The sequence below is a fragment of the Cervus elaphus genome, chromosome 20, assembly GCF_910594005.1.
Source record: "Cervus elaphus chromosome 20, mCerEla1.1, whole genome shotgun sequence".
Lineage (NCBI taxonomy): Eukaryota > Metazoa > Chordata > Mammalia > Artiodactyla > Cervidae > Cervus > Cervus elaphus.
In genome coordinates this window covers 105,020,523-105,045,979 of record NC_057834.1, presented here as the reverse complement: position 1 = coordinate 105,045,979, position 25,457 = coordinate 105,020,523, and the positions used below count along the sequence as shown (strand labels likewise).

General features: G+C 40.2%; 1 protein-coding gene and 1 pseudogene across 4 annotated transcripts in view; both read left to right on the top strand.

Moving 5' to 3' along the window:
• The window catches only part of NFIA (nuclear factor I A), a 396,317-nt gene that overhangs the window by 322,658 nt on the left and 48,202 nt on the right, over positions 1–25,457 (top strand). For 3 of the 4 annotated variants that reach the window (XM_043877837.1, XM_043877838.1, XM_043877835.1), the window contains exons 8-9: positions 9,754–9,932; positions 12,526–12,691. In XM_043877837.1, coding sequence (XP_043733772.1) covers positions 9,754–9,932; positions 12,526–12,691 — 345 coding nt within the window. The remainder of the gene's footprint in view (positions 1–9,753; positions 9,933–12,525; positions 12,692–25,457) is intronic. The other variant, XM_043877836.1, reaches the window with a different exon arrangement.
• LOC122678290 lies at positions 599–1,413 on the top strand (annotated as a pseudogene).

The following is a 25,457-nucleotide window of genomic DNA, read 5'->3' as shown; positions in this document are numbered from 1 at the left end:
CCAAAAGAAAATAATGGATTGGTTTGTGTAATGGAAAAGTCTGAGGGTTTGTGGCTTCAGGTAGAACTGGATCCAGATGCTCAGGCAGTACCTTCAGAAATCTGTCTTTTTACATTCTCAGATCATCTGTCCTCTGTGTGAACTTCATTCTCAGGCTGAATCTCCTCAGATCATGGCACTGATGATATGAGCAGTTCCGAGCTTAATTCCCACCCTTGTAACAGTCCCAAGGGAAAGAGAACAGCTCTCTCCCAAGAGATCTAGGGAAGCCCAACTCTTTCTTGGATGCTCCAAGTGGCCTAGTGTGGGTCATTTGCTCACTTTTGAAATAATCTTTATGTTTAAAAGATAGTGATCTGATTCTCTGGTGGCTCAGACGGGAAAGAATCTGCCTGCAATGTAGAATGTAGGAGACCTGAGATCAATCCCTGGCTCGGGAAGATCCTCTGGAGAAGGGAATGGCTACCCACTCCAGTATTCTTGGCTGGAGAATCCCATGGACAGAGGAGCCTGGGGTTGCTATAGTTCATAGGGGTCACAAAGAATCAGACTAACTGAGCAACTAACACTTGAAAAGATACTGGGGGAGGCAGCTGGCATGGCAGCCGGTGGCCCCCCAGGGGTTACAGTGGTGGCGACCCTGGCGCACAGGCCAGGCAGCGGCAGCATCTACTTTCAGGCCCCACCCCCGCCCCGGGGCTGCAGGTGAGGCTTCAGCGAAGCGCCGCGGGAAGGTCATGGTCAGGTCTGCCCTCAAGGAGCTACGGAAGCGCCTCAACCTGAGGAGTGGATCCTGGAGCAGCTCCCCGGCCTCTATGGCTGCCAGGAAAAGGGGATCCCGGAGCTGGAGATGGATGTGAATGAACTCCTGGGCGTGGAGAGTGATGAGACCCAGCCACCAGGGTCAAGGAGCTGCTGGTTGATTGTTACAAGCCCACTGAGGCCTCTGTCTCTGGCCTGCTGGAAAAGATCTGGGGCATGCAGAAGCACACCCGGGAAAAAGACAGCCCCTGCCCCCCAGTCTTATAGCAACAGCAGTACTGCGGGCCTGGGGCTGTGAGCAGGACTCCCTGTGCCTCTGGCCCAGAGGTCTCCTCCCTGACATTAAAAATAAAGGTAATAGGTTTCTCACTGGTGTGCCCTGGTTCTATGCCCACCCACAGAGCTGGAGGGAGGGTGAAGTCAGTGACATAGACCGAGGTGGAGGGAAGGCTGTTACCCAGTCTTTGTTTACCCAGCCTTCGAGCTTTGTTTCCAGAAGAACAGGTGAAGCACCGCTGGGTCGGCAAAGCTGATGGCTGTCCAGTCCAGGAGATAAAAGCACAGCTATCCTGTGCCCAGGGCAGTGGGATCGGCTCTCTCACCAGCCAAGTGACTTCATGTTGCAGGTGGGGCTTGAAGAGCACAGGTCAAACCTCGGCCTTAGAAGAGTGACAGTCCATGCCAGGGAACTCCAGGTCCATGGGAACAGTTGAGAACAGTTCAACTCTTTTTTAAAAAGTATTTATTTATTTACTTGGCTGTGCTGTCTTAGTTGTGGTAAGCAGGATCCTTAGTTGTGGTATGCGGGATGGAGTTCCCTGACCAGGAATAGAGCCCAGGCCCCCTGCACTGGGAGCGTGGAGTCTTACCACTGGACCAGTAGGGAGGTCCTGAGAACAGTTCAACTCTTGATTCCTGATGGTCTGGTGCTGCCACATGGCACTGCGTGATCCTGATTACTTTCAGTATATCTTAACATCCTAAGAACACAACTCTAAGGGTAATAAGTAGCCCAGAGTCCAGCACGCTGTCTGGGACACAGCAGATTCTCAATACATACTTTTTAAAGGTGTGAGCCCACTGTGTACTAGGCATCTACATATACTAATTCTAATTCTCAGAAAAACCTCTTAAATTAGTGCTATATTATCCAGTTTTACAGTTAAGGATATGCAAGTTCAAAAATGTTACACAACTTTTCCTAGACTTACATAGGGAGTGAGTGATTTCAAAACCCACACATAGGGAGTGAATGATTTCAAAACCCAAAATAGTTGAGCTCTAAAAATCACACAGACATAGGATTTCCATTTTGCAGCACAGAAAACCAAGGTGCTTAGGAGGTTGACACAGAGCTAGTTGATTCCCAGCTTGGGGTAAACTTTGGTACCCTGACTTTAAATACTGGCCCAATGCGTCTCATACTTCTCCTTGTGTGAAATTTATCAGCAGTAGGAATAAATCCCTAAATCCTATAGGGTGAATTCAGGAGGGTACTTTGAAACCTGTGCTTTAGTAATCATGTTACTCAGAAATAGTGCCTTGAACTTCAGTGTATACCTATCAGCTGGGTGGGGGTAGTGGGAAGAGAGGCCATGAATCAATCATTGCTTTGTTTGTTGTGGGGGTTGTTTGTATTGGTCTTGCATTTTTTTATTTTAAATGTCAGCAAAGACCTGCAAACAGCACAGGTCCCAGCACTCGGTAGGCCTCCCGTGGGCTAGAGAACCTCCATGGAGCTTAGTGTTTCAAATTCCAGGTCGTTTGAGGATTAATTCTCTGCTAACCTATGTGATCATCCAATCTATGGTGGTTATTTTTCCCTTAAATGTTTTGATGTATCTCTTCTTCATCTCTTGACTTATAGTATATCTTGCATGTTACATAGAAGCTCAAGTTCCCTTCATGGAACTGAATCTTGTCAACTTTGCTTATTAAACAGTCTCCCTTCATGTCTCCAATAATCACAGCTGTTGTGTGGTGTTTGTAGGCATTTCACATTAGCCGTCATGGAGGCTTAGTTGATTCGTGCATAAATATGGTCTATTCAGAGAAGAGGCCCTGTCAGTACTGAAAGGCCAGGGCTCTGTCTCACAGAAAGAGCTTGAACTAGTGCATTCACTCAGAGTTTTTTTTTTTAATTGAAGTATAGTTGATTTATAATGTCATGTTAGTTTCATGATTCAGTTATATATTTATATGTGTATATGTATATATATATTTTTCTTTTTCACATTCTTTTCCCTTAAAGGTTATTATTATATTGTTATTATATTATATTAATTATATTATATTATATTAAAGGTACTGAATATAGTTCCCTCTGCTATACAGTAGATCATTGTTGGTTATCTACTACTTTTCTGACTCTTAAGTTTGATTTGACATGATATACACATGGATGGCGCTTCCCCAGTAGCTCAGCGGTAAAGAATCTGCCTGCAAAGCAGGAAACGCAGATTCAATCCCTGGGTATGGAAAATCCCCTGGAGAAGGGAATGGCAACCCACTCCAGTATTCTTGCCTGGAGAATCCCATGGGCAGAGGAGCCTGGTGGGCTACCGTCCATTGGGTCTCGAAGAGTCGGACATGACTGAAGCAACTTAGCATGTACGCGTGCATGTACACGTGGTTGTGGGGAACCAGCACACACCGAAAGCATGTTAATTAGTAATGAAAAGGGTCAATCAAAGAGTGATAATGGCTAGTTAGTGGGGATACAGAAGGCAAGCAGTTTGCTTTGGAAGCCTTCAAAAAGATGAGGCGTCAGCGGGAAGTCCAACTGGGACAAGAACCAGGTTTGGTAGGCAGTGGGTAGGAGGAACAGTGATTGTCTGGTGCTCAGCTCACAGACAGAGCATTGCTGGTATTTGGAGAGTGAACAGGAATTATGTGGGTCTACCCCAGGGGCCATTAGACTATGGCCCACCAGTCGAATCTAACCCTCTGCTTGTTTCTTAAAAGAAAATGTTATTGGAACATTTTATGGCTATGCTTATTTATTTATGTGATATCTATGGCTGCTCCTGCATTGAGTAATTACAGCAAAAACCATGAGGCCTACAAAGCCTAAACTATGTCCTCTCTGGCCTTGACAGAAAATGTTTGCCAACCCCTAGTCTAGACTATAAACCAGGGCCTTTGAGAAAGAAAAATCTGTAAGTAGTGAAAATTTATCTAAATTAAAATTTAAAAAGATCTTTGCTGCCTCTCACCCCTCTCTGTATTTTTTTAATTTACTTTTCCAAAAGATATTGGAATTTGATCTCTATCCTGAACTTCTGCCTTAAATAGAATAGAATATATCAGTTATTTTGGAAGTCTACTGTAACAGAAAGTTACTTTGTTTGGTAGCAAATAATATAAGAATACTGGTGTTTTGCAAGTCATCATGAAATATCATATATTTCTCTCATTTGACATACCCACGTTCTTTCACATGACTTCAGTGATGTTAAAGATGTGTACTATGTGTTTTGAAAACCTTGGTTTGAATCAAAGGTTTGTTATTTAGGAAAAGTTCCACCTTCTAAAGGCTTGAAAACCATTGCCAGTTTCTTGTTCCTTGTGTCTCTGTTCAAGTAAATCCCATAACTCCAAACTTCTAAACTTTTGTGAATAGCAGGTCTGACTCATGAATGATGTATAAATTATAGCCATGGACCAGTAAGATTTCTCAGCTTTACGTAGGCTATCATGGTGTTACATATTGTGGTTTTGGATTTCTAAACTCCATAGTAGTTGACAACCCAAACAATTCAAGTTCTATTTGCCCTTATGGAATGCTTTTTTTTAATGCAATTTTTTTTCTTCCACTTTCTGCTCCTTTTAGAACTGTGCCTTATTAAAAGCTTTATTTTTAAATATGAGTAGTCAGGATTTCTTAATGCCACCTTGTACTTTACGGAAATGGTTATTTTTGTCTAAATAACATCTTACCGCTGAAGACAGATGAGTAGCTTGTTCTTGTAATGGTGCTAACAGAGAGAAGCAGTTTGGAATTTCACCTGTTGCCACTGACAGTGTCAATTAATGGTAAGACTGAAGGTTCCCAAATGCCAGGCCTTGGGAGTGGTCATTCGCTCTATGAGCAAAGAAGACTGTGTAACGCCATCTTACAAGCATGCTGCACCTGAAGGAGGATTTGATTTTATTGTTTGCATTGCTCTCCTAACAGCTTATCTTTGTAGCCTCCCATAGAAGAGAGACTAGGATCTAAGGGCTGGTGCTGGAAAGCAAAAACTAATATGACATGAATCTAAGTCTCTGTCCAACCCGTGAGAGTCTGCAGTCGTTCCTGGAGAAGAAATTAAGTCAGTGTCAAGCCTAAACAGAAGACTATATTTCAATCATGAATTCTTGGTTTGAGAAAAGTGTAGGAGGGTTATTAGAACTTTTAAAGGTTCTGTTTGCGCAAAACTGCTGGCAGTGGTAAAGACAGGTGATTTTCTTTTGTCTCTTTTTTTTTTCCTAAGACTTAGAATGAATTAGAATGAAATACAAGATACCAAACCTATGTGGCCATGACTCCCTGGCCATCTTTGAGCTGGAAAAATTGTTCATAAAGTCTACTCCCTGTAGTGAACTCTCAGACTAAGAATCAGTTGTTGGACCTTAGAAGTCTCTCAGCATACACAGTAACATAGTAATGACTTTGACCTTCTCCTTCCCCAGTCTTAATCAATTATACCTTAAAGAAGAAGAATACTTTTAAGTTAAATATGTATGTATATATACACACACACAATAACATTTAATTTTAAGCTTTTCCTCTTTCAAACTAAAATAAAAGAGTCTTTTAAATGATCGGGGCCACAGTGGGGTGGAGGTGGGGGGCGGTACACAAATGAGTAAACCAACCTGCCTGACCTGCTCTCTTGTTTTTAAGTATCCAGTAATATGATCATTTTGCAATAAATAACTGAACCTACACCTCTGGGAAATTCTGGGTCTCTGCTTCTTTAATTGTGGCTACTTTGTTCAGATGTGAGGCAGTGCCATTCCAGCCAAAGAAACCTGATCAAATTTCCTTCCTCCCCATCTTATTTGTATTCTTTATGAAAAGCCCCAGCAGTTGTTTGAAACAAGTCTGGCCTCTGGTTAAAGTTTAAACTAGTAGTGAAATCCATCTCAAATGGAGTGTTTGTGACACTTTTTGCTGCTCCTGGCCTAGGGTACTAAGAGTATTAGACCCCAGAAGCAGCCAATTTTGTAGTGCCTTTTAATACACAAAATTGTATTAACATCAACATGGATACAGATGGATGCACTGCAATAAACTCTAACCACTTGAGAAAAGCCTTTATTGACTCTCAAGTAAATAATGCACATTTTAAAGGATCTAAATATGCATTTACATAATGTGCTATAATTTTTTATTGTGTCAACTACTCACACACACACATCCATAAGAGATGTTTTTCTCTGTCAAAAATTTGGACTCATACCATTTTTTGTGCATTGCATTAGCACCATGCCAGATTCACAATGGTAGTTTCTCTTCTCTAGGACCTGAGCTGACCATCTCAAAATACAGTTAGTGAATTTTGCTGATAGAATAATTAGTTGGTTAATTTAACCCCAGTGACACTTTCTAAAATAATTTGTGACCACTTGTTCGAAAGCTTAGGCACACTAAAAACATCTAATCAGAGATAAAAGAGAAATGAAATAAAAAAGAAGGAAAACCAGATTTAGACATGGCTAGAATCTTAAATCTGAGCTTTAGAGCAATGGAAAAACCCAATGCAGTCTCATTGTTCAGGGAAAGAATGCTACGAGAAGGTTATCCAGAGAAATCACATGTATTTAATAGTACTCCCTCATGGCGCATGTGAAAAAGAATCCGCCTGCAATGCTGGAGACATGAGTTCAGTCCCTGGATCGGGGAGATCCCCTTGAGAAGGGAATGGCAACGCACTCCAGTATTCTTGACTGGAGAATTCCGTGGACAGAGGAGCCCAGTGGGCTACAGTCCGTGGGGTCGCAGAGTTGGACATGACTAAGCGACTAACACACACACACACACACACACACACACACACACAACATACTTTGTGATGTGTGTAACACAACTGTTTTCTGTTTGAAGAAATGAAAGCACAGGATCTTGAATGATTTATATCCTGTTCCAGTGAACTAGTGGCTGAAGCAGACATCCAAGGCATGAGAAAATAGGGGTTGTGAAGAATGACCCTTTGAAATGCAGACTCAGCAGGTGTCTAGTTTGAATCTACAGGCTAAATGATTTCCTGGTATTAATTAAGAATTAATTGATTCTTATAAATCAACCATTATAGAGTTAACTCCATATAGTACCATGTGATTTCAGGTTTGTGTTACAATAAACTGTATGACACAAGGAAAAGGGGAATAATTTTTTTTTTTTTAGTAACATGTAACAAAGAAACTAAGGTCTACATTTTAGTTGTCAATGGTTTTCTTTTACATGTTTATCCAAAACAAGAACAACAGCAACAGAAGCGGCAAGGGTGTTGATTAAACAATTAAGGGAGGAATTTCATGGTCCTGTTAAATTATTTCCTCTATCAGGTTTCTTTAACTTTTATCTGTCCAGTCTTTGCTCAAGTAAATTTTTCCCTTGGACAGCATTCTCTGCTGGCCACCACAATTTCATAATCTCACAACCATTCATCACTTTCCACTTGAGCACCTGAAGCATTGCCACTTTATTATTAAGGTCTGTTTCCTGTAGGCTCTTGACAAGGGAGGTGCCACCTTTGTGTTTGACATGCTGCAAAAGTTGAGTGTATCATTTCATTGTGGTCAGTACATTCCCAGCCTCATTTGGGAAATGCCACATTCCATCTCTAACTAGAAACTATTTGGTCAAATACAGGCCACCGGGTAAAAGTTTCTTTCTACCAGCAAAGACGAGCATACCATATTAGATGAAAAAATTCCTTGGGTTCTTTAAAGCCTTTTGCATCGTAAGAGATGGCTAGAGCCATTTAACTTTCTAGCTGCAGATTTTAACTCAGAGATTATAACGGATTCCAAGATTTATCATCCAGTGTATTAAGTCCTGGGCTTCCCAGGTGGTGCTAATGGTAAAGAACCTGCCTGCCAATGCAGGAGACATAAGAGAACACAGGTTTGATCCCTGAGTTGGGAAGATCCCCTGGAGGAGGACATGGCAACCCACTCCAGTATTCTTGCCTGGAAAATCTCATGGACAAAGGAGCCTGACGGACTACAGTCCACAGGTTCTCAAAGAGTCGGACATGACAGAAGCCACTGAGCACACATTAACTCCTACGTTTTACCAGTTTTTCTATATGCTCCATGGCTCTTTGCCAGGAAATTTTTTTAAAGTTTATATTTATTTGTATGGCCACTTTATTAACTTCTGATCATTCATTGTACCATCAGCAGATATTTACTGAGTGCCAGACACTGTTCTGGGGATATGACAGTGAATCCATCAAATGGATGGAGAAACTATTTACTAAGATGGTGAAGAGAGAAGAGCCACTACGAATTGGTTTTATTCAAGATGCCCTCAGTTGTAGGACTGAAGACAACTTTGTGTCATTTCAGTGTTGTATCCCAAGCCCATAGTCAGAGCCTAGGAATATTTTTGGATAGATTAAAGGTTGCGTGAATGAAGGAGTCTTATCAAGTCATCTGCACGGTATGGACTGTTGCTCCCATTCCAAACTCCTGTTTCTACTCTTGAAAAACTACAGATGCCACTCAAAACCTCAGAGTTCTTGCCACTCCCAATTATTAGTCAGAAAATGCCCCAGTCCTACAGATACAGTAGAGACAAAGAACCCGTGTCCAGGGATCAATAGAGATGCATCCTTTTTTAACAGTCCTCAGCCTTACTGATCAAATGGTGGTAAGAAGTGTGGCCAGTCTTGCTTACTTGCTCTTCAGTTTTATTGAGTCATTCTCAATGTTAGGAAAGCCTTACTTTCCAAATATTTGGGTATTCGTTTGTTTTCTCTTTGCAGGGGCTCCTTGAGTTTAAAGATTTAAACTGCAAAAAGTAAGGAAAAATAAATGCTCTCATCTGCTTCTACTTGGGAGATGTCTCTCGGGCCCTCTTCGGGAGATGAGAGCTGCCATGTTGGCGTTATTTGGTTTGTGTCTTCAGCCCACATGCTCTTCTTACTCTCCAGCAGGCTTTACCAATCACCCTTCCACGTCAAGGGCAGGAGTCTTCCAAGGCAAAATTATTAAGCACTTCACGTACAGTTTTTTAGCCTAACATAACATTCTTCCTATATCAGTGAAACTCAATATATAGGTTCAGATATAAGGCAGTGATAGTTGTCTGAGTCTTTCATCAGTTTGTATGAGCAGAGGGCCAGCAGTTTAGCAGGGATCACTGCCTATCTCTTCTGCCTGTGGGTTCCCCTGCTCTAACTAACATCTCCGCATTTCAGAGTTTGGCTTTGAAACCTTCCATGTAAAGTGAGGCACCCAAATTGCCTGGGTTCATTAAGTGATCATTTACTACAGACTTCAAAAAAAATTTCATCCTGAATTAGTCCCTAGAAATTTCCTTGAAAGGGGTATAAGAGCTTTAACAATGAATTATTGTCTATGGAATGCTCAGCATGAAAGGGGATCCATATGTGCAAACTAGAATTTGTCATATGTAATGTCAGTTAAATCAGGTCTAATCTACCAAATACATTTTTTATTGCCTGCTTCATTAAAAAGGCTCTTAAGGTAATGAATAATCTTCAGCTTCACCAAGGATTATTAATGCCTTTATAACTCATGTCCACTGAAAATAGAAAGACAGCTTGAAACTCTACCCTAATCTAACCTCCATGTTTGTCTTAGAGCTTTAAGGAAGAAAATCTATCAGACCTCTCCAGTATTAAATGCTGTCACAGGAGCAGTTACTGCGAATTGAGTCAGGAGAAGAAATTTTAAGAGGAAGTTGAATCTGGTTTAAATGCTGTGGCCAAGCAAGTCTTTCTTTGTTAACCGTGATGTTTTGTTTTCCCACAGCAAGTCCACACGCGACACCATCGACTCTTCATTTTCCGACGTCACCCATCATCCAGCAGCCCGGGCCTTACTTCTCTCACCCAGCCATCCGCTATCACCCTCAGGAGACGCTGAAAGAGTTTGTCCAACTTGTCTGCCCTGATGCTGGTCAGCAGGCTGGACAGGTGGGGTTCCTCAATGTAAGGAAAATTCTCTTTTTTTTTCCTCAATTTCTTTAGAAATATTAACCAAATGTAAAAATAACAAGGGGAGACCTTGTGACCATGTGACGTGGTGTTCCAATGTTGTGCTGACTGACTACAGGCAAATGTCATATTTATTCTAGATTGTGGGAAAGTTAACTTACTCTAAGAGGGATTGGCCAGGATTTAAAAACAGTGTTTGTGTTAACTTCTCAACTGTCAAGTTTATGGATATAAATCATCTCAAGGGTGAACTGTATAACCTTCTGAGGTCTGTGGGCAGATAATTCCACCTCCTGCACACTAACCCAAGGGCTCACACAGTTAACAAAATAGAAAGACCAAATAATTTTAAATAATGATTTTGAGTGGTAGGGGGAGGAGGGGGCACAGATGTTTCAGATCAACCAAGTTGATATTTTTTAAAAATAGTCTTCTAACACTTTACATCAAGTTGACCAGTACTTGAACTCAAGATGCTCAAAGTAGTTTATTATAGTTTGCTATTTCTGCAAGTAGTTATCTTTCCCACTTATCTTTGTATAAAGCTAAACAGTCTTCAATAGATTTGAATGAAGATTTAATTTTTTTCTCAAATAAGCTAAATCACAAACTGAAACAATATTCCTACTGTAAAAGTGATTTTTTAAAAACTTTTTATTTTGTATTGGGACATCAGTTCAGCTCAGTTCAGTCGCTCAGTCATGTCTGACTCTTTGCGACCCCATGAATCGCAGCACGCCAGGCCTCCCTGTCCATCACCAACTCCCGGAGTTTACTCAAACTCATGTCCATCGAGTTGGTGATGCCATCCAGCCATCTCACCCTCTGTCATCCCCTTCTCCTGCTGCCCCCAATCCCTCCCAGCACTGGGACACAGCCGATTAGCAATGTTATGATAGTTTCAGGTGAGCAGCGAAGGGACTCAGCCATACCTATACATTATCCATTCTCCATCAGACTCCCCTCCCATTTTTGAAAAATCACAAATTTTGTTTCAAATGTAGAACCAGATGTTTACACTGGATAGCTATATCCCAAGGCCAGTAATAATAAATTGGAAATAATGAACAACATAAAGCCAAATGTAATTTTCCTTTTATTCTAGTAACTACACATGAAGCCACAGATGAACCATAATTATGATTGCCTAATTTAGAATATCTTATCACACCATTCTATCACTGATTTTCTTGCTTGAAGAAATACCTGATTCTGCATATCTGAGGCAGAAAAGGCAGCTTTGACTAATGTCTGGTGATGTGTTAGCAGATACATTTCTGTCTAGACAACAAATCAATATGGAGCCTTTTTTCTTTTTGCTTGTGTATTCATTTGCTTGGCTTATTCTAAAGCATTCACTTATGGACTTTTAGCCCACTCAGAAATAACACACAGGCAAGTTTGTTGGCAGGAAAGCACAACATTCTGACTGTCAGATGAGATTGTCTTTGAGGAACAATACTAAATATACAAGTGAATGTTGATGAGGGAGTGAGGCTTCCTCTGCAGAATTATTAAGCTTAAACTTAAAAGCCTGGGACAGCAGCATCTCCTTCAACTGAATTTTGATTCAGGACTAGAGCTGAAATAGGAGCGTTATTGCTGAGTGAACGATGTCACTGAAGACCGGAGGCAGAAAGGCCACTTGGGAAGCCATGAAACGACTGAAGTGATCACCAGCATCAAGCATCTGACTTTCAGATTTCTATAACTTCTTTTTTAACAGTCCTGACATCATCCTATATAACTGTCAAATGCCCAGTTTTGCATTTTGATCAAAATTTTATAGGGTTTAAGGCAGTCATGGGACTATGTGGACAAACTTGAAAATAAATGGATTTTATTGCTTTCTTCAGAAGAAAACTTTTCTTTTGTTAAAGAGCTGTTACTTGGTTGTTCTAACATCAGGCAGCCAAATAAATATGACTCTTATGGCATATGCTTATATAATTTAAATCAAAATTAGAAGTGATATTTTTCCTTAGCAGAATTTTGACAGCTGAATTCTAAAGTTTCTGTGCCTGATGTTATACAATATGTGAAAGCAATTTTTTATGTTCACTTCACATATTTATTAAATGTTATATAATATCAACTTTGAAGAGTGAAAATAAAATATTTTTTTAATCTCAAATGCATATTTAGGAAACTTCATTATATCTGTATAAATAGGCATGATGGAATAATTCCGCATTCTATAAAACACTTATAAGTTAAATTAATATTTAATAATCATGAGAATGATGACAAAGGTCACAGTTAGTACTGAATCAAAGCATTTCAGGCACAAGTTGGCAGGTCATTTCATAGAATCAGATGCAAAGAAGGTCAAAGTAATTCAAGAGATAAGTTTAGGATACATGGAGCATGTATGCCTAAGACTGTACTTTTGTGGAATGTCTTAAGAACAACCTACAATTCGTCATCCATATGCTCTTATGGAAGAATTCAAGCAGCTAGAATACTTAGTAATTTGCATAAAATGTGCCTAACGCCTAACAAACCCTTTGTTTTCAGAAGCAGCTAATGGTTCCTGTCTGTGTCTTCTTTTTCCCGTGCATGTTTTGTTCTGTTCCCACCCCGGCAGCCCAACGGGAGTAGCCAAGGCAAAGTGCACAACCCATTCCTTCCCACCCCCATGTTGCCACCACCACCGCCACCACCGATGGCCAGGCCTGTGCCCCTGCCGGTGCCAGACACAAAGCCTCCGACCACGTCAACAGAAGGAGGCGCAGCCTCCCCCACCTCACCAAGTAAGTATGGCTGAGACAGGCGCCGGTCACTTACAAAGCTCTGTGCACTTGAATCCACATCTCAGCTTGGCCCCTCACTGCATAGGCTTTAGTGAAAGGCACGATCCCCAGTGATGGTTGTAGCATGAGTTCGCAGAACCAAGACCAGATCAAAGCAGATACAACTCTAGGGTACCACCAACTATACCAAGTGTGAAAATGACTGGGTGTTTGGGTGGATGAAATGGTATAACTACATGCCCAGGACTGATAGTCAAAATATGAATCATTTGGTGTTGCATATTATTTGAGTGGCTTTGAATGCTATCCTCATGATCATAAACAGCATCTACCTGTACGAATCTTATTAGCAAAAATTCCTCATACTTCGGTAGAGCCCTGCCTTCCAGTAACTTACAATCCAAGAGAAATGCGTTTGATGAGCTACAAAGGCTAGGTACCTCATCCATCAAATAGAAAAATAAGTTTAGATCAAAGTAACCAATTCAAAGGTGTGTACATTGAACATTCACCAACAATAAGAGCCTGGCAGAAGATCTGAGCTAGTAGCCATGGCAGTTGCCTAGCTAAGATTGGCAGAGGGAGGAGATGGAAGATGGAATTGGAAGGAAAGAGAAAAGAACTCTTGGCTCTTCTCTGAATACTCTGGGAAGTGTGATCAGACAATATAGGATTACTTGATAAATTAGAGAGAGAACAACTCTCCTGATATTTCCTGATATTTTAAAGATGACAAGGGAATAGAAATAGGTTGAACACATAAATTCGGCTTTTATTATACCAGGAATAATGACAGGAAGAGTGGTGGCTGCAGGCAGAGTCCCCAGGTAATGGATGAGACTACCTAGTCTTGCTAGGGGGTGTGATGACCACCTTCTCTAAAGCACTACAGGGGGATCAAGGCATAGGAAAGAATGGGAACTGTGACAGGGACCCCAAAGAGAGGAGGTCTTCAAGGAAGTGAAGCTGGACACCAGGCATCTACCGAGGAGGAGGTGAGCATAGACCAGGAAAGAAGCAGTAAGATCAAGAACTGGAGCAGCAGCTATGGAAATTGAATGGAAGAAAGCCTAAGAAGAGCTGTTTTCCAGACATAAGCTTTAGGCTTGGACAGCCATTTGGATGAGTATAGTGAAGGACGATTCAAATCTCTCAGTGTTGGGGACAGTGTGGTATTGAGTACAGGAAGGCCAAAGTGAAAAAATGAGCCTCTGTTGATCCTGTGTTCATTGAACTTAATATGGGGGATACTGCTTTCAAATATCTAGAGCCCCTCATGGGTATGGGTGAGATTCAGGTTATCTAGTATGTATTCATTTTGATAATGCATGCAGAAGTGAGTGCCATTGTGCATGGATTCTGGTTTTATAGCAAAAGGATGGAGAGTCTAGAGGAAATTCTGGGCAGGCTTACTTCTCTTGGTAAGAAGTGGTTCAACAAATGAGAAAACCCTGGGTGTCCAATGACATAGGAAGCAAACTAGGCTTGCTGTAAGGATCTTGGAAGCTCAGTTCAGAAAAGAAGCTTCTGAGAAATAGAAGCTTGTAGATGAGTCCTACTTATTGTGTATTCATGTAACATCTTCAAATTAGTCAGAGATAACCATTCTCAAACTCTATTAAAATAATCTAGTCACTGGGGATATTGACTTACACATTGGCAACTACATGCTTATTGTGCTGTTGTTCCACTTAGGCATATTGTACCACTTTTCTGTTCTCTCTACATGTACAGGACATTGACTGAGCTCTCAAAAAACCTTGTTTAATATTCTTCTTATTCTACATAGACTAAGTCTAAAGGATAAGGGCTCAACCCCCCCACCTTTCACATCGGTAGCTATATTTCTCTTCCAATCCCAAGTTTCCTCGTTTGTCGAATGTGGGCAGTAATCCCCAGCTGGGCAAGGTTATGTGAAATCAGCCACAATAAGCACCACACCACCGCCAAATAAATTGGAGAATTATATTATCTCCCAGGGGCTTATCTGTTGGCTCAGGCAGTAAAGAATCTGCCTGCCATGCAGGAGACCCGGGTTCGATCCCCGGGGTCGGGAAGATCCCCTGGAGAAGGGAATGGCAACCCACTCCAGTATTCTTGCCTGGAGAATCCCATGGACAGAGGAGTCTGGTGGGCTACAGTCCATGGGGTGGCACAGAGTCAGACACACAACTGAGCGACTAACACTTTCACTTTCATTTCATTATTTACCAAAACTCTTAACTAGTGGAAGCCTCCCAGTCTAGAGGAATGAAGAAAGGTGTCTGTAGGACATGTAGAAGCTACTTAACCCCTCAATCAAATTGGCACCTTTGAGTCTCTTCCCTGGGCTTCAGTCCATGGACTGAATCTAATGCCTTGTGTGAGAACATACCCTCTGTCCTCTTGTGCCTCTTAAGCCTCAAGCATTCACTTAACATGATGGGAAGAGGTGTGGAGGAGGCCTTGGCAGATCCCGTTTCATTAGCACTGGGTTTAGAGATTTTTAGAAAAAGAATTTCAGGAAAGGGGAACCAAAGTTTGATATTTACATAATAACTTTATACCTACTTTTTGAATCCTAGGATTCTAGGAATGTAGACAAAACCAAGTGTTCTACTGATGGCATAGAAAGGTTTTTACCATCATAAATTTTAGCCCTGGTTTCTGGTCTTTCCGGGGGTTTGCTGAATTCACAGTAATATGTTATTTCGGGGAAATATATCAGCTATCTTCTACTTTATTTTTAAGACAGTGATAGCCTGGGAAACCTGTAATTTATAGTATAGGAGAAGCCTCTCAAATTAAAAATCTAAAAGCCCACCGGCCCACACTGGGAAGACAGCCTTCTTTCATTCATTTATTCATCCTTCATATATTAGGCATCTGTCATGTGCCAAGGACTGTGTTAGCCACTTGGGATACAAAGATGAGTCACCCCTTCTGCAGAGAAACTCATGGTTTGTTGTGGGAGACAGCTGGGGTACAGGCAACTCGCCCAGACAGCACCGGGACAGAGGTGTACATCGGCGCCACTTGAGGACTTGGGAGGGAGTTGGGTCCAGGTGTGGGGCCTCAGGTGAGATTTTTTGGGAGGGAGTGACTTCTTAGCTAGTTCAGGGTAGCATTCTGACGTTTCAAGCCTGAGGGAGAAGGTAGAACTTCTCAGAAACCCGCTTGTGGGTGGAAGGAGGGGGTGTCTGAAATTGGATTACCACTGGATAAAAATTTAGAGCAGAAGTATCATTTCATTAATTCTGTGCTTTCTTAGAAATTACAACCACAGGGTGGTTGGATACTGTTTATCTTTCTCAGTTTGTTAGAGCTCAACTTCAGCAAGAAGAAACATCAAGACAGGGTATTAAGTACAGATGTTCAACATCCCAACAGTATATCTGATATTGAGTCTTTTTCAAAACCACTAATTGTATAACCTGGGACAGTCTTTTCTACTGAGAGGTTTAAGATGATTTGTGATAAAATAAGGTTTTAAAAAGGAAAGTAGGAATCACCTATACTGACAACTCTTCTGGGCCTGGACTCCCGTGTCTGTTAATAAGAATAACCCTAACTGCTCTTCACACTGTCACAGACAGGTTGTCAGGACATAGTGGGATGACAGATGTGCTGTGCTGTAGACAAAGTCCAAGACACCATTTTGAATATGCTCATTTATAAAATACAAATGTGTGCCAGCCTAAAGCAGAGTATGTGTTTTTAAACTAATCAGTTGCCTCTGGCACCAATGTGCAACTTTGCAGCTGTGGCCAGGAAAACGAGGGTAAGACAGATTTGGGGGAAAATAGTTCCTATAAAATAATATGTTTTAATGGAAAAAATCCTAACAGAGGCCTAAAAAAGAGTAGTGAGGGTGGAAATAACAGTTCTGTTCTCTCAAGGAGGACATTCATATTGTTGATATGTTTGGAGGAAGATTGATATATACTATGCCAGATCTCTTTAGGATACCATGACAAACAGAAAGAATAACTGGTAAGAGTAATTCACAGTGGATGGATTCTACTTCTGCTGATTAACTGGGTTTAGATAACCGGTGAGAGAATATCGCTTCTTTCATTCATTCAGTAAATAGTTATTGACTAGCCGGTATGTGCAAAGCCGTCTTGTAGATGCTACGATTCTGCAGGAAATGAAAAAGATGAAAAATCCCTGACTTTGTGGAGCATTCATTTTACAGAAGGAAGAAAGACAATGAATAAAATAATAATAGGTAGGAGTGACGTGAGATGCTGATACAATAGTAGCAAAGTGAAGCACAGAGGGGTTGGGATTAGTGGGGGTTGGATGCAACCTAAACAGGTTGGTCGGAGAAGGCCTGTCTGAGAAGGGGAGGTTTGAATAAAGTTCAGCAGAGGCAAGAGGATGAGCCATGAGACTGTAGAGGGAAGAGCAGGAGGATCAGCCAGCCCACCTATGTGTTTGAGGAGCAAAACCCAGAGGCCAGTGTGGTGAGACCATGATGAGTGAATGAATGAAAGTAGGGAGACTCCATGTCTGAGAGGTCGTGTGGATGAACAAGGATATGACTGGGAGCTGGGGCCAGGGGGAGGCTCAGGCTCATGGAGGCAGCAAATGTTGAAGGTTCTTACGGGCCGTTGTTAGGACTTTGGCATTTGTTCTGAGATGGGCAGCAAAGGAGTGACACAAGTTAGGTTTTAACATAAACTTGTTGAAGGCTTTGCTGAAAATAGATTTCAGGGAGCAAGATTTAAAATAGGAGGACCAGTTATGAGGCTTATTTTTAAATCAATAAATATGAGTGTCTTCTACAAGCCAGCCACTATTTGTAGGCAGAGGGATCCAAAGATGAACGAAGCAGACCATCCACTTCCCTTGTGGCACTTACGTTCTAGAGGGAGGGGACAAACAACAAAGAATAAGTAAGTTAGTAAATTAGGGACCAATGGGGCACTGCTGAGCCTCTAGCACCTGGGGGTAGGGAGGGCAGCCCTCCCAAGGTGCACTGGGTTCTGGGGTAGCTTGCTTTCAGCAATTTCTGAAGTCCTTTTGTCTTTCTCAAAACAAGAGGTATTACATACATTTTCTTGACTCAGAGGCCATCCTTACCACGTCCATTAAAGGGAACAGAATTGCTAAATTAGTCAATTATCTTCCCAAAGGTATCCAGGAAACTTATTAACAGCTGATTAGGACTTCCCTGCCTGGTGGCTCAGACGGTAAAGTGTCTGTCTGCAATGTGGGAGACCCAGGTTCGATCCCTGGGTCAGGAAGATCCCCTGGAGAAGGAAATGGCAGCCCACTCCAGTACTCTTGCCTGGAAAATCCCATGGATGGAGGAGCCTGGTGGGCTACAGTCCATGGGGTCGCAAAGAGTCAGACACGACTGAGCGACTCCGCCACCACCACCACCACCAAGGATAATGGAACAAAGTAACACAGGGAAGGGAGGTGGCATACCATTGCAGCACGGCAGGCAAGAGCTGCTAATGACCTGACCCATATGGGGGCAGTGCCTTCTCAGTCGCTTCAGTCATGTCCGACTCTTTTCAACCCCATGGACTGTAGCCCACCAGGCTTCTCTGTCCATAGGATTCTCCAGGCAAGATACAGGAGTGGGTTACCATGCCCTCCTCCAGGGGATCTTCCAGACCCAGGGATCGAACCCACATCTCCTGCATTGGCAGGCGGATTCTTTACCACTGAGCCACAAGGGAAGCCCCTGTGGAGGCAGTAGGGGTGGTAAGAATATTTGAAAGGTAAAGCTGATAGCATTTACTGACATGTTAGATGTGAGTTGAGAAGAGAAAAAAAAAAACAAAAAAAAACTGGAGATATCAGCAATGACACCTAGATTTTTGACCTGAGCAATTGAAAGGATGGAGTTGCCATAAAGTGAGTTGAAAAAGTTTCAGGAAACACAGTTCTGGGCAAGGGGTGGGGATCATAAGTTTAGTTTGACCGAGTTATATTTGGAGATGCCTATTAGGTATCTTGGGCTTCCCAGGTGGCTCAGTAGTAAAGCATATACCTGCCAATGCAGGAGACACGAGTTTGATCCCTGGGTCAGGAAGATCCCATGGAGGAGGAAATGGCAACCCACTCTAGTATTCTTGCCTGCAAAATCCCATGGACAGAGGAGCCTGGTGGGCTACAGTCCATGGGGTAGCAAAAGAGTCAAATGCAACTGAGCACACATCCATGCATGTTAGGTAATTTCACTGGTAAGACTAATTATAATAACATCCTACCTACTGCAGTTCTTTGCAGTGTACTGAGTTTTTCTACATGTACCATCTCATTAATTGGGAAGGGACTCCTTTTCAAACATGTAATAAAACAAATGGATATTCCTCAGAGTCCTGAGGACAACAGCTCAAGAATAGGCAAATCTCTCATTACATTTGGATCTGTTTGTGGTATGATAATTCAAAATGCACAATTCATTTTCTTAATTGCATTGTAAAATTCAATTTTTTATAATAGGTTGGCACCAAGAACACACTATAAAAATGGACTTTTCCAGAAAAGAAACTGAAGATTGGCATCATAGCCTAGAATTATAATGAAAAGAAAAAAAAAAACATTTTTGAATTATGATGGGAGATAAAACATGAATATTTTCCTTTTTTAAATTAATTAGTAACACAAAAACTCAATTTAAAAATGCATGAAAGACTTATAAACAATTGTCTCCATCCCATCTTAGCCATGAACTCTTGATTTTTTTTAAACTAGACTTCTATTAAATTAGAAGCATATAATAACAAGTTCCCTTTTTTATTTTATATCTCTGATGAATCTTGTATACATTCATTATATGAATGAGTTTGAACCTGTTAACCAAGAATGTAACAATAATCTCTGACCAGGACTGAAATTTCCTAGTATAATAATTAACATATGTTCAGTGCTTTTTGGTTAGCAAAGCTCTTTACACATATATTTTATCTCATTTCCATCTTCTTAAGACTCAGGAAGGCAGGATTTTATAGATAAGGAAAGTGAGATTCAGGAATGAAATCTCGAATTTCCCAAAATTATAATCCCATAGTGTGCACTCAGTCACTCAGTTGTGTCCGACTCTTTTGCAACCCCATGGACTGTAGCCCACCAGGCTCCTTTGTCCATGGGATTCTCCAGGCAAGAACACTGGAGTGGGTTGCCATTTCCTTCTCCAGGGGATCTTCCTGACTCAAGGATCAAACCCACGTCTCCTGTGTCTCTTGCATTGCAGGCTGATTCTTTACTGCAATAAGCCATCTAGATGAAAAAGAATAATCCTATGGTCGCATGGTGCTAGCTCCTACTGTGGCCAAATTACAAAGCGATATGACACGATTTCTGGTTACCAGGGAACCACAACTGCCTATTCTTGTCTGAAATTAGTAACACAACAAAATGTCGGGCTTTTATTAATGCCAAGCACTTTAAAAATTGCTTTTTATGTATTATCTTGTTTTAATCCTCACATTAATGCTGTGAAGTGCATACTTTGAAAAGTAAATACCTTAATGGAGAAACACAGGGTGTGAAGAGATAGATAACTTTCTCAAGATCACTCAGTCAGGTGTAGCAGCGTCGTGACTACACCCAGCCACCCTGAACCTGCAGTTCATACACTTGGCCAGAGCATCCTTTGAGGATCTTCACTTTAGCCCAGTTTCCAAGTTTGCAGTGCAGATCCTATGGGAGAAGTACAAAGGAAGATATTAGTGGTCATTTATACTTCAGTGTGGATCTGTTTCTGTTGCTGAGAATAGCTTTTTGTTATCAGGGAAAGGAAAGAGAGCAGAAGGAGGGAGATAAGCAAAGAATAGCAAAAAGGTGGGAAAACAGTAGCTATTGCTAAAGGCAGAGGTTCTTTGTTCCTTAGGGCTCTCCAGAGCTTGGACTGTTGATGAGTGCTTAGAAGAATTACTCTCTGAGTTTTCACCCAAATAATGATGGTTCTCTTTTTCATCAACACTTTTTTATGTGTTAATTTTAATCAGTAATTGAGTTAGAACAAATCAGTGGGTATGTCATATACACAATTTTTAAATGATATAAGGACTGTATTTCCTCTTTCAGAGACGAGCTAATGGATAATGACAAGAGAGAATTAAAAAAAAGTTAGTGGCTTCCTTTCATAAAATAGTGTTTCTTTACTGGTACCTGGACTCTTCCTTTAGTTTTTAAATTTTTAAAAGAGGTTTTGTTCAATGAAATTCACCCTTTGGTGTACAGTTCTATGAGCTTTTAAAACATCATAGATCCTTCCAACCAACACCACATACAGGATACTGAACAATTCCAAAGAGGTCCCTCCTTCTTCTTATCTACTCTTAAGTTAATGTCTGATGGCATTTAGTGCCAGGGAACATATTTTACTTTGATCTCTCTATTTCCACATTGAATTTTATTCTTCAGCCAGCACTGCTTCTATCCCCATAATATTTTAATTTTTTATATTCTTCTGAATCAGAAAGAGACCAGTTTAACTACAATATTTTAGTATATGATAATAGTGACATTTTCATATGGAAGAGGGAAAAGAATTATTCAATAAAGTATATTTGGATGACTGAGTAGCTATCCACAAAAAATAAAATTCCTTATACCAAAATAAATTCCAGGTGGTACAAAAATTGTAATATAGAAATATTAAGCCTTAAAGTACCACAAAAACACAGGGCAGACTTTTTTGAAATATTGGAATGAGAAAGACCTTTCAAATAATATAGAAAAGTATCTTGACATAATCTTGGTGAGTGTGTGAAAAATAGGCATTCTCTTATACTGTTAGAGGACTGTAAATTGGTTCAACCTCTTCAGAGGACTATTTTATTATATATATATTTATATATATAAGTTTTAAATGTAAGTCATACATAGTGTTGGACATATGAGCAAAGATATACATCAAGTATTCGTTGCAACAGTGATTATAGTAAAAGAGTGAAAGTGAAAGTCACTCAGTCATGTCCGACTCTTTGCAACTGTATAGTCCATGGAATTCTCTAGGCCAGAATACTGGAGTGGGTAGCTTTTCCCTTCTCCAGGGGGTCTTCCCAACCCAGGGATCGAAACCGAAATATCCAAATACCCACTAATATGATGTACATTAGAAAACCCTTTGAAAAGAAGGATAGGGCTTCCCTGGTGACTCAGTGGTAAAGAATTAACCTGCCAATTGCAGGAGACACAGGTTCGATCCCTGATCCGGGAATATCCCACATGCCATGCCATGGAGAAACTAAGTTTGTGTGCCACAACTATTGAGCCTATCCTCTAGAGCTTGGGATCTGAAACTACTGAAGCCCACGTGCCCTAGAGCCCGTGCTCCACAGGAGAAGCCACTGCAGTGAGAAGTCTGTGCACTGCAGCTAGGGAGGAGCCCCCACTTGCCACAACTAGAGAAAAGCCCACACAGCAACAAAGGCCCAGCACAGTCAAAAATAAAAATAAGTAAATAAATTAAAAATAAGGGTGAAAGTGAGGTCGCTCAGTCGTGTCCAACTCTTTGTGACCCCATGGACTGTAGCCTTCCAGGCTCCTCCTTCCATGGGATTTTCCAGGCAAGAGTAATGGGAGTGGGTTGCCATTTCCTTCTCCAGGGCATCTTCCCGACCCAGGGATCGAACCTGGATCTCCTGCACTGTAAGCAGACGCTTTTACCGTCTGAGCCACCAGGGAAGTCAAAACTAAGGACAGGTCTAAATGAATTCATGGAATAACCTTTGAGTTATATTAAGTCAGCAAAGCAGAGTGCTAAGAAATAGTATGTATAGAATATATACTACTGTGGAGTGGGGGATGTATATATACACTTGATTGTGTATTGACGGATAGGCATTGCTTTGTTGGGAGATAGTTCTTAAGTACCTTACCCAATGAGACTGCAAGATATTATTGAGTTTTAAATCCCCTTTTATGTCAAATATAATGATTTATTTAATCTTTAAAGTATTTTTCTAGTGAACTAAAATTTTTCTTTAAATCTCAATCACTAATTACAGTGATCAAAACTCACACAGTGGGGTCGGGTAAGGGCGGGTGATCCAGAAAAGCCTTAGTAAATTTTGTACATCTAGTTTTTAGTTGCACTCACCTGAACTTTGGGTATGATAGCAAAAATATGTGCTCTTTCTGGTGAAGAATTATATTCTTCTTCCCTCCCAGAGAGCATGGAATTTAGTACAAGGATAACATTTTCACCCTCAATAGCCATTATTTGCTCACAAGTTCTGCTTTAGGAACCCGTTGGATACAAATGTACATGTGCTATCTATGAGTTATAATTTTCAGTAAATACTTTTTTTGCAGAGCATTTCTACTTTGTGCACAACCCAAATTTTTAATGTCTAACTGTGCAAAAGAAAATAATTATTGCAAATCAGGCACTTTGATAGGTATTTTCATATGCATTACCTTAGTTGCACTTGATTGTTATTTTAATCTGAAAAATTGGAATCACTAGCCCTCTTTTAAAAAGGGGAAACTGAGATTGAACCGGAATTCGAATCCGGGTCTGTTGGATGCTAAAGCCCAGTGCTTTCTACTCTACCACTTAACTATATTTCAAGACATGCCATAAAAAAACTTTTCTATTATTCTTATAAAAACTCCTGGCTACATTGAATTGGATGAAAAACAGAGGAACTGTTGAGCAGGGAAAAGAGAAGAACTGAACTTTGTCAAGAAGGAATGAGTGACAAAAGAAAACAGACAATGGAGGATTACGTTCATTTGGGTTATTTAAGTTATCATAACCCATTCATGTCTTATTTTGCCTCAGTTTTTTACTATTTCAAATGACAGAAATGACATGAGTTTTAAGATTTTCTTCATGAAGATAATATATGGCAATGCAATGTAGGAAAATTGAAAAATACAGAAAAGCATTTTAAAAATTATATTCTCCTATAACCAACTACTAATTGACATTTTAGTCTGATTTTCTCCCCTTTTTTCAGTGCATTTCTCTGTGTATGCTTATATTTATATAAGATGATTGTGACATACTGCATATGATATTTTCTATGTTATTTTCTTAATTAGTATTTTACATCTTTTCTTACTTCATAAGAAAAAGCTAGGAAATGTTATTTTAAATAATTTTTACTTATTCTCCTTCCATAGAACATTAACTTTTGTCCTTGCCTATGGAATCACTCCAGCAGATCATCAAACATATATTTTTGTCCCCAACTTGAATAATTTTATTAGGATAGATTCTGGAATTGGAATTACTAGTGCAAATAGTATGAATATTTTTCTTGATATACATTACCAAACTGCTTTTCAGAAAAGTTGTGCCAGTTTACACCCTTAGAAATTATATATGAATCTGATCATAAGATTAATCCTGGAGAGATTTAAGTATTATTTTTTTAATTGGTTGAAGGCAGATACCTTGGGGTGTGATGCCCTTAATAGGAATTTGGTATCAGTAGTCCCTGACTGGATGATTTTTCTTCAACTGTCTTAATGTAGAGTACAATGGGATCCTGGATATTTCCCATCTTGTTGGCTAAGCCTCTCCTTAGAGATCACTCTCTGGATTGCTCCTATGGAGAAGGTAGCCTATTAGAAATTCACAGAGTGGGAGGAAGCCCTAAAGAGTTAGGAGTACTAGAACAAATAATGTTTATTATGCTGGACTGTTTTATATAGAGAGAGGCTCAGAGAATTTAACTGGTTTGCCAAGATCCCATTTCTAGTAAGAAACTGAATGGATTCAGTCTCGAATTTTCTGATTCTAGAAAAAAAAAATTATTTTCTATTAACTTCATTGCACTGCTGTAAAAATAAAAATATTATTTGGGGTTTTCAGATTCTGTTTATCTTTATTTAGTATTAAAAATTACTAGAAGATATTTTGAAATCACTCATAATTCCAGTCTTTATAAATAATCAATTTCTGTGTATACTCTCGAGTAATTTTCTGTGCTTATTTTAAACATAATTGATCATATGTATGTGTTTATATATGTATATACATATATATAATTTTATAAACTAATTTTATTCATTTCATATTATAAGCATATCATGGTGTCATTATTATTTTAAAATATTTTTAATGACTGCAGTATTCCATCATATGGATGAAACATCAATTTATCCATTGGTTCCAATTTGTTGCACTTATAAGTAATGCTGTAATGAACATCTTGGAGTGTAAATCTTTATATGTGCTTTTAAGTATTGGTTGAGAAGATAGTCCCAGAAGTGGGTTTCCAAAGTTACACTGCTTTGGAGAGGCTACAGAAGCCTTTCAAGAGGGAAGGATCCAATATATTGATCTTGGTTTCTTTTTTTAGTAAACCCCAGCTGAATCCAGGGTTTATTCCCTGTGGCTCTTCAATATTACTTTCACCTGTGCCTACCATCTACGTGGTTGTTTTTGATCAATAAATATGTTCAGTTGATTAACACCAGCATTCACATAAAAATAAATAACATAGAATGTGAATCAGTCATTAGAAATAATTTGAAATGAACTGAAACAAAGCTGTATTCTGTCCTTTAAATCATTATGAAAAAGAATATTATAGACAGTATAAATAGATTGTTTACAGGAAACACTCATTGTTAAGTGCCTCCTCATTACACAGATTTTGGTAACATAAAATCAAAAGACCTCCAGTTTACAAGTTGCTCTGATTCCCTTCTCTCTGTGTGCACACATGAATCGTCTTATACCTTCCTCTCTGAACGTTTCACTCCAAATCATGATGTCATTTGAGCCCTACCCGCTATGAAGATCCCTAGCACAAGTGGAGAGACCAGCAGAGCAAAGCCATCTGCCAAAACTGATTTC